Source organism: Hippopotamus amphibius, chromosome 17 (genome assembly GCF_030028045.1).
Source record: "Hippopotamus amphibius kiboko isolate mHipAmp2 chromosome 17, mHipAmp2.hap2, whole genome shotgun sequence".
NCBI lineage: Eukaryota > Metazoa > Chordata > Mammalia > Artiodactyla > Hippopotamidae > Hippopotamus > Hippopotamus amphibius.
Genome location: NC_080202.1, coordinates 51,368,339 through 51,377,424, shown reverse-complemented (window position 1 = coordinate 51,377,424; position 9,086 = coordinate 51,368,339). Strand labels below are relative to the sequence as shown.

At 51.2% G+C, this 9,086-nt stretch overlaps 1 protein-coding gene across 1 annotated transcript in view; it reads right to left on the bottom strand.

The window, feature by feature from the left end:
- Positions 1 to 1,799: 1,799 nt before the first annotated feature.
- RAB40B (RAB40B, member RAS oncogene family) overlaps positions 1,800 to 9,086 on the bottom strand; it is a 28,806-nt gene continuing 21,519 nt past the window's right edge. Inside the window, exons 2-6 of the mRNA XM_057716919.1 lie at positions 6,930 to 6,990; positions 5,282 to 5,342; positions 4,590 to 4,667; positions 3,699 to 3,921; positions 1,800 to 2,817 (exon numbers count right to left, since the gene is read on the bottom strand). Of these exons, the coding sequence (XP_057572902.1) occupies positions 2,546 to 2,817; positions 3,699 to 3,921; positions 4,590 to 4,667; positions 5,282 to 5,342; positions 6,930 to 6,990 (695 nt within the window). The 3' untranslated portion in view covers positions 1,800 to 2,545. The remainder of the gene's footprint in view (positions 2,818 to 3,698; positions 3,922 to 4,589; positions 4,668 to 5,281; positions 5,343 to 6,929; positions 6,991 to 9,086) is intronic.

The window sequence follows — 9,086 nt, the reverse complement described above, 5'->3', positions numbered from 1 at the left end:
TTTATTTTTTGGTTTTGATTTCGGTATGCTTACCACCAACATGCATACTTGTACTTAATAATGTTCTGTATTCAAGTTTGTTTTCATCTCACAGAAATGCCACCTTGATAGCACTTTCTACTGTGAAGCATAACTTATTTCCTTGTTGTGTGAGCCCTGGGGCCCTTATAACAAATTGCCACAGACTGAGGGCCTTGAAACAACAGAAATTTACCTCTCACAGTTCTGGAGGCCAGAGTCAGAATCCAGGTATGGGCAGAGCTCTTGGGGGGCTCCCTCCTGCCTCTTCCAGCTACTGGTGGCCCCAGGTGTCCTTCAATTAAACAATGAAAAGGGACGGAAGGGGCCTGGTTAGCCTTGCAACCAGGTGTCCTTCCCCAGCCTCCCCGCCTCCACTGGTCTTGGGAACCTGTACCTTCTACTTCTGTGCGCCCTTCAAGGGGGAGGGGGGAGATGGGCTCGCATTCAGGGTGGACCCCTTCTCATTTCTGGTGGCAGTCAGAGAAGTGATGCCCCACCACGGCCGTCTGGCTTCGTGGTCAGCAGGTCAGCCCTTCCCTCTCCTCTCTCATCCACTGCCCAGCAGAGAGATGGGTGCTACAGCCCAGCAGCAAGTCCTCCCAGGCCCGCAGCCCCTTGCAGAGAGACCATTCCCTCATGGCTTACCTGTTATGTCCTCGCCTGCTCCACTGTGGACATCTGTCCCCATCGTGCACAGGGGGCTGGGTGACCAACAGTGGCCGAGCTCACTCCTCCTCTCAGGTCCTCAGCTCCACCATCTCTGAATAAAGGTGTCACTCCCTCGAAGCGAGAGAGTAGCACAGACATATATATACTACCAACTGTAAAATAGATAGCCAGTGGGAAGTTGTTGTATAACAAAGGGAGTCCAACTCGAGGATGGAAGATGCCTTAGAGGACTGGGGCGGGGAGGGTGGGGGGGACTCGAGGTGGGGGGAGTCAAGGAAGGGAGGGAATACGGGGATATGTGCATAAAAACAGATGATTGAACTTGGTGTACCCCCAAAAAAATAATAAATACATTAAAAAAAAAAAGGTGTCACTCCCTATTCTAGGGTCCTTTAAATTTCTAAAATCTATAAATCACTTACAGAAACTGAGGACATCTGGGTGTTTTCTCTTCAAGTTATTGTTTTCAATCCATTATTGCAACCTCCAGCTGCCACAGAGAATCGAGCGGTAGAACCAGGAAGGAGACCCTGCCCGGAGTCCTGGCAGAGTCAGCTCTGATCTTTATGCTCGTGCTGGGCGGAGATGACCCGTCCACAGGGCCCAGAGCGTCTCCACTATTTCCACAGACAAGCACACACTGGACGGCTGGTCCTTGATTCCCCACGGTCTGCCTCCATGTGCTTTTCAGGGAAAGGCATCCTTTCAATCAATGGCACAGGTCAGGGACACAGCCTTGTTGCCAACGCCAGGCACTAGCACTGATTTCGGTGCCTGAAACAGGCAATAAAGCAAACGGAGGGACTTCCCTGGTGGTCCAGTGGTTAAGAATCCACCTTCCAATGCAGGGGACGTGGGTTCGATCCCTGGTCAGGGAACTAAGATCCCACATGCCGAGGGGCAACTAAGCCTGTGCACTGCAATTACTGAGCCCGAGCACTCTGGAGCCCGAGCACCACAGTTAGAGAGGAGCCCGCGAGCTGCAACAAAAGATCCCAGGTGCCTCAATGAAGACCCAACACAGCCAAATAAATAAATAAATAGATAAAAGCAAACCGAACAAAGGGCAGGGGAAGTACACAAAATCAGAAAGAAGCAGCCAACAATTCTACCAAGAAACAGGTATACTTTTTTATTTTCGAGAAACAGTGTTTTAAACAACAGTGTTCACTCAGCTGAAACGTTAGACTCTGACATTTTCTTGCCCGTCTGGACCTGGTGTAACTGTGCTGCGGTGTGTTCGCCGTAACGAGAGATATCTTTGGCATTTTCTTCCCTTAGCTTCATAACTCGTGGAACATCGTGTACAAAAAAGTGTAGATTTGCAGAAAAATATGCATATAAATCACTTAATAATCCCAAAACGTAGTAAATAACGTAGCAAAAACTTGATCAAATCTGTTTCATACACAAGCTGGACAGACCTGTTGTGCATATCTCTAACTTATCTGTGGCGTTTTATAAATTAGTGCTTTGACATTAAAAAGGAGGTTTACAAAAAGGCTCTGCCTAACGTTGAAGACTCTGATTTCTCTCTCCATCCCTGCTTTTTGGTCTCTAGAATTTATGCTCAAAACACACGTCATCATTCTTATTAAAAGCAGTTATTTTGAGAAAAAAGTTGCACTGCAGTCATGATCTAAGCAACATTCAAAATTCCATGTTATTGAGAGAAGATCTCCCCTTTATAAACACACATCTGAAACAAAAGCCCCATGCCCGTCCACGCAGAAATGTCAGGTAAGCCACGGCGTCATTGCTAGGGGCCACGTGGTCACCGTGACATTGGCGGGCGTCTGGGTCCAGAGCAGCCTCCCGCCTCCCACCTGTGCCGCTCCTCTGCCTCGCACCCTCCTCAGGAGACTTTGCAGCTGTTTCTGGTGCAGCGTTTGGGGGGGCTCTGCGGGAGGTGGGTGGGCCTTGCTTTTCGGAGGCTGGTCCTCTTGTGGCCGGAGCTGGTGGCGAGGGAGCAGGGGCGGCCATGCATCATCCTGGCATTCAGGCCGCTGGCCATTGAGAAGGACTTGAGGTGGCTCCTGAGGGCCGTGGGCAGCGGTAGCCTGTCCACCAGGTGCACCGGCGTGCAGGATACCACTGCCCGGCAGCACAGGTCCTGCAAGCTCAGTACTTGGGAAAGAAAAGAAAACCTGTTTCGTTTGTGTTGTCCTGTGCCCGGGGCCAATGCAGAGGCAGCCACCCACCTGTCCGCCCTCCTCTCCGGGACCCTGGAGTGAGATGTCCCACCCTCTGCCCACGTGCAGTGATTGGAGATGGATGGTTCTGCTTTCATCACCTGAAACCCAGTTTGCCTCCAAACTTGAGACCCCCACCATCTCTCCCTCTGGGTCTGAGAGGTGAGTGGACCTGCCCGGAGATGGCCAATGAGGTGTCCTTGGGACTAACGCGACCAGCTTTTGGGGTCAGAGACCAAGGGCTTCCCCAACTGAGTAGCTGACACCAAAAACTTGTGTTACCAGCTTTATAAAGACATAAAAAGAGAACACACCAGAAAAGCAAGTGCTGTCATTTATGTTTTGCCTACATCATTCGTTCTGTGAGTCAGAGTCCCTGCTCAGGTAGAGCGGGGCTCCCAGGGGCCCACTGGGAGCAGGGACTGTGTCTCACCCCCGATGCGGTTGGGACACCCTCTCAACTCCCAGAGGATCAGACAGAAGAAACCCCACCCAGGGCTTTGGCTCCTTTTGGAATCAAGGTCGTAACAAATAACTTTCAGAACAGTACTTCTCAGCTGGGGGTGACTTGACTCCCTAGGACATTCAGCAAAGTCTGGAGACATTTGTAGTTTTCACAAATGGGGGCGGGGGACCAGGGATGCAGCTCACCCACAGCACACAGGATGCCCCCACCAGAGGACACTCCATCCAAAATGGCACTAGTGCCGAGGGGCGGAAACCCTGATTTAGAAGAATAGAGACAGTGGCCTGGGGGATGGGTCCTGGGAGGCTGAGCAATGGCGGGGCAGCAGCATGGACTGGACGGACACCTACCCTTGCTTGGCCTCCAGAGCCGGTCCATCCCATGCCGCAGCAGCACGATCCTGGCCAGCTCCATGAAGGACTCAGTGATGTTGAAATTGCACAGCGGACTGACCTCAAAGAATGTCACACCCAGGCGCTCCGCGTAGGCCTGGGCCTGCTCCGTGGGGACCTGCCGCTTGAAGGCCAGGTGCAGGCGGTTCCCCACCAGGATTTTAGGGACCCCCGGGGCATGCTAAAGGGTGACAGAAAGGCAAGGAAAGTGGGTCACATGCAGGCTTCGTTGTTGGCACCATGGGTGTCCTGGGTGAATGGTGTCCACCCGGAACCCCAGAATGTGTCCTTTTTTGGAAATAGGGTCTTTGCAGATGTAATTAGTTAAGTTGAGGTCTTGGGGTGGACCCTAAATCCAGTCACTGTGTCCTTATAAGAATCAGAGAGGACATAGGACACACAGGGAGGGGGACACGTGACAGTAGAGCAGAGACAGAGTGACACATCCACAGGCCAAGGACCAGGGACTGTCGGCAACACCAGAAGCTGGAGGAGACAGGGAGGGACCTCCTCTCGAGGAGGACTTGACTTTGGACTCTGACCTCCAGAACTGAGAGAATACGTTTCTGTTGTTCTCAGCCATGCAGTTTGCGGTGAGTTGTTACGGCTGCCCCAGGATACTCACACAGTGGGCGGGACTGACTGCTCCACGCCCTCATTGACAGTTGGGCCGGTCAGGGTGCCGCAGCAGCCTGGTCCCCACCTGTGAACCCACCTGACTGCGTGCAGGGCCCAATCCTGTGCTGGGAGGTAACACGTCCTCCTCCCTGTGGCTGGAGCCTGGTGCCCTGGCCCCCCTGCCTGCCCCCCTCGAAGGCCCACACGGATGGAGCCCTGGCCGCATCGTACCTCATTGATCTCCTTAATCCACCGGTCGATGCCATCAAAGGACCAGCGGTTTGCGATGTCGTAGACCAGGATCACACCCTGGGGGAGGCATGGTCACTTGTGGACAGGCTGGCTGGCATGCAGGCCACTCAGGCACACACTCACAACCAGCTAAATAGGCATTTTACTTATTTTAACACAAAACATTATTTTGATTGATCTTCCAAATGTAGCAGTTATATGGTCACTTCCAATGATATTTCATAAGCTCATTGATAAACCCTCAAATGTGAAGGTGAGTTGGGGCCTGGAATTCAATTCCCCACATTCATGAGCTGGTCCAGGGACATGGAATGTGGGGGGACTGCAGGGCCCACCCATCTGGATGAAGGGCTCTCATATACATGCAGACACACACATACAGGAACACAGTGCACACACAGCCCCACATGCCTGCATGTTTATGTACACATACGCATAGCTGCACATGCCTACACACAGCTCATGCACACAGAAGTACAAATGCAACACAGACACACACACATCCCTGATGCGGAAGGCTTGGAAGCCACCACACAGTCCACAGTGCACCTTTAGACTCTGACATCAACTTATATGTGAGCTAATTGCCTTGTCCTCCAAGTATCCATTAAAGAACATTGCAAAAGTCATTATTCAAAGTCAGTTTGGCCTCCCAGTGCAGGGGATGTTACCTGTGCACCCCGAGAGTAGGAGCGGAATATGGTACAAAATCTTCCCTGACCCGACGTGTCCCTGGAAAAGATGTTGGAGGTCTGTAAGAAGAAATCACTGCTTCCTGACAACAAGGTTTTTGAACTCGGGAGCCAGAGCAAATGCATTTTACAATGGTCAGTCAGTGGCCATGCCACAGAAAGTCCAAGCCCCCAATACCATACCCTGGAGAGATCTGGACATTGGATGTTCTTCTGGGCTCATTCTCTTTCCTAACTGTCATTTACAAAGTCAACTAGAGAAAGTAGTGATGGGTTTCAACATAAAAATTCTGACATTTCAATAAGTCTAATTTAGGTTTTTAAAACATTGTTTAATTTGGAGATAAAGCTGTGTAGTGAGGAATGTGCATCTACACTAGGGGAGAAATAAGCCAAAGGATTTGGTGGGATCACTCCACTTCCAATTGACTCTAAAAGATCGTGGAAATTCCTTGGTGGTCCAGTGGTTAGGACTCCTCGCCTTCACTGCCGAGGGTGTGTGTTCAATCGATCCCGCAAGCCATGTGGCACAGCCAAAAATAAATAAATAAATAAATAAAAAGAAAAGATGGGACTTCCCTGGTGGCCCAGTGGTTAAGACTCTGAGCTTTCATTGCTGAGGGCCTGGATTTGATCCCTGGTTGGGGAACTAAGATCCTACAAGCTATGCAGTGCGGCTAAACACCACCACCAACAAACAAACAAACAAACAAAAAGATCACATGAAGTCAGCCCTGTGGATGTATCCCTATGTTCATCTATACAAAGCAGTGACCCGGGGGTGCATTAATTAGGATAAAGAAGAGCACTTCTAGGATCAACTCTGCCCTGTGTGGGAACATTTACTAAGATGGGCCACCTGGACCTGGCGCAGGGACTTTGTTTTAGACGCCAAGGAAACAGGAGCAGCTGCTACAACAGCATTCTAGGTCCGGGACAAGTTTGAGTTCAGAGGGGAGCTGTCAGGAGGTCTCTGGGGAGGGAGGAAGGGAAAAGAGACTTGAGAGTCAGCAGTGGGAAGGGATGGGGCATTGAGGGGAGAGAGCCTTCCCGGACCAGCCCTGGGGGCTGACTGCTACTGGTTAGGGACAGGTGGGGGTGGCAGAAGGGGCTCCGGGCCACTGGAGGCGCTTGTGGCTTGGGGAGAGGTCTGGCTTGGTCAGGCTGGAGAAGGGGACCATGCAGGTGGCCCAGGAGAGGGGATGACACAGGGGCTAGAAAGCCACACGGGGTGGGGGCAACCCAGAGATTAGTCACAGCAGGAAAACCCTAGTCCCCCACCCCTGGAGCTGGAGGGGCAGGGGTATGACCAGAGCCTCAGAGCCAGGGCTGCCCACAGTGGGGACCAAGAAAGAGACCCAGTCCAGAGCCGGGTGATACTCTGGCCTCTGGCCCTCCCACCCTCCCTCCTGTCAGTCAGGGCCACTCTGGGCACTAGGGAGGCAGAAGCAGAAGGAGGCCACATGCTCTGGACAGACTCTGAGGCCCACGCAGATCTCAGCTCCCTTGGGAGCCACTGGGTCAGCCTTGGGCTGAAGCTGTGGATCTTCCCACGGGTGGTACCAGAGCCCCCGAGGGTCAGGACAGCCCCCCTGTGCTCAGGAGCAGGGAGAGACCCCCAACTCACCAGAGCTGCAGCTTCACCCGCCGACCGTCCAGCAGGATGGTGGTGGTCTTATAGTCGATGCCTGTGAAAGAGGGTCGGGGCAGCTTAAGTGCAGAGCACTTCTGTGGTCATGGTCAGGTAAGAGGTGCGGATTAGAGAAACTCTCATGCTGGGGAAGAAAGGACTTCCCGCCAGTGCAGATCCAGGGGTCACAGAGGCCGCTGGACTGGGCCCTGGTAGGACCCTCGCCCACTGGCCTCGCCCACTTGCTCTGTGGAGTGGGGCCTCCAACCTCTGCTCCTCCCTCACCACCACCCACTGCAGCTCAGTGCCCGGGTCACCCCGCTGCCCGAGGGATGGGCAGCAGGAGCCCCCTGAACCACTCCACGGTGGCTCCACGCATGGCCTGCTGGCCCTGGGTTTGCCGAGAGGCTGTGGGCACCCCACTCACACACCCTTGTCTCTGCTGGACTCAGGGCTAAAATACGGAGATAGTTTTCCCCAGGTTATCACACTAAGAATGTAAAGTAAAAATGTGTAGAATATGAAATTAGGTATGAAGTATTATCTCAATTATGCACAGACAAAACATATGTACATATGTGCACAGGGGTGATGAAATAAAATTCACGTTTTATGGCACGATAAGAAAAACTTAAACATTAAACGTTTTTCTGCCCGTATGGGCCTCCTCCCTCCCCTTTAGTGTGTGTTATGCATCTGCATCGACCAGACCTCCTCAGGAGACAAAAGTCCTCCTTAATTTTATAAACCGTCAGGATGTCCTGCTCAGCACTTGATAACTCCTCAGGAGATAACCTTCCTTCCTCATGTGGTAAGGGGTCACGGTGACCCAGATTTGCTTTGGACAAGAAGACCTGGATTGCGTAAACTATCAATATATCACTTGATGTACACCCCTTTGTCTCAAAAACATATAACTGTGCTTTGACCTCTGACAGGCAGAGCAGTCTTCAGAGCTTTCTGAAAGACTGTCTCCCAGGTTATAATCCTCAGGTTGGTGCAAATAAAAATTTTCCATTTCTTTCTTAGACCAACTCTTGATTAATTTTTTCATCAACAGGCATGGTATAGTAGGCAGGATGTCAGAGACACCCACCAGAGGACACCTGGGGTCTACCCTGAACTGGCGCTTGGTACCAACCCTTCGAGCCCCACTGGCTTCTTGATACTCAGGTGTTCTGGTGAATTCTGCTGATAGCCAGATCTCACTGTTTAAGTGATGATCCTACAAATTTTATTCAAGCTTTTTTTTTGTGCTTAAGACTTGGAGTCTTAAAGCGCACTGATGCATTTCCTTGGCAGGATCCTTGGGGGATCTGGACAAGAGGCCCTGGGGAACATAGGTGGCTGGAGTTTCATTAAATTTGGCTTAAATTGAAAACCAAAAAAAACAAAAACAAAAAACCCACCCCAAAAAACCAAGTTGATAATGGTCTGAACAAATGGTTTGCCAGTGAAACGAGACAGACCACTCAGCTCCAAGAATTAGGGACCTCTGCTCCTTCTGGCCACAAGGTGTCCTCAGGTGACTGAGAACCTAGTGGAAATGGCTGAGGATCAATCTTCCAGACTTCTAGTGGTGTTACAGGTGATCCCACTACAACAATTAAGTAAATACCGCTCTTCCGGGATGCACGAGATAAAGGCTTATCACCTAGTGCTCCAAGCACCCATGGTGGTTTTAGAGTATCAGAAGGAGAAACTAAGACACATAAAAGAGCCAAGCGGACCCTAGGGGAGCTCCTTGGAGAGCTAGACTCAGAAGCAGCACAACTCCCATCAACAACACTGTCCTCAGAAAGCTCTTCAGACCATATCTTGTCTCTGAATCAGGCAACCACACTGATAATGGGACATTGCGTTTCAAAGGCCAGACAGCTCCTGAATGGCCAGCCACCTGTGGAGAGACCAGCTGGGTTTATGTATTAACAGAACGGATGCTTGCAGGTGCTGACTTAATTGGGAATTAAAGGAAATCTCTCCCTGAAATGACCACGTTGGGATTCTTTTTTTTGGCATTCCAAAACTGATTTTTGCATGGTCAGAGGAAGCCAGCAGAGGGTAATTTCTTCCTATGTCAGTCAGTCTCCTGGACCCCTGCCCATAGGGTCTACTGGAAACAAGAGTGATAAGAGCTTTTCTTTTTTCTAAAAT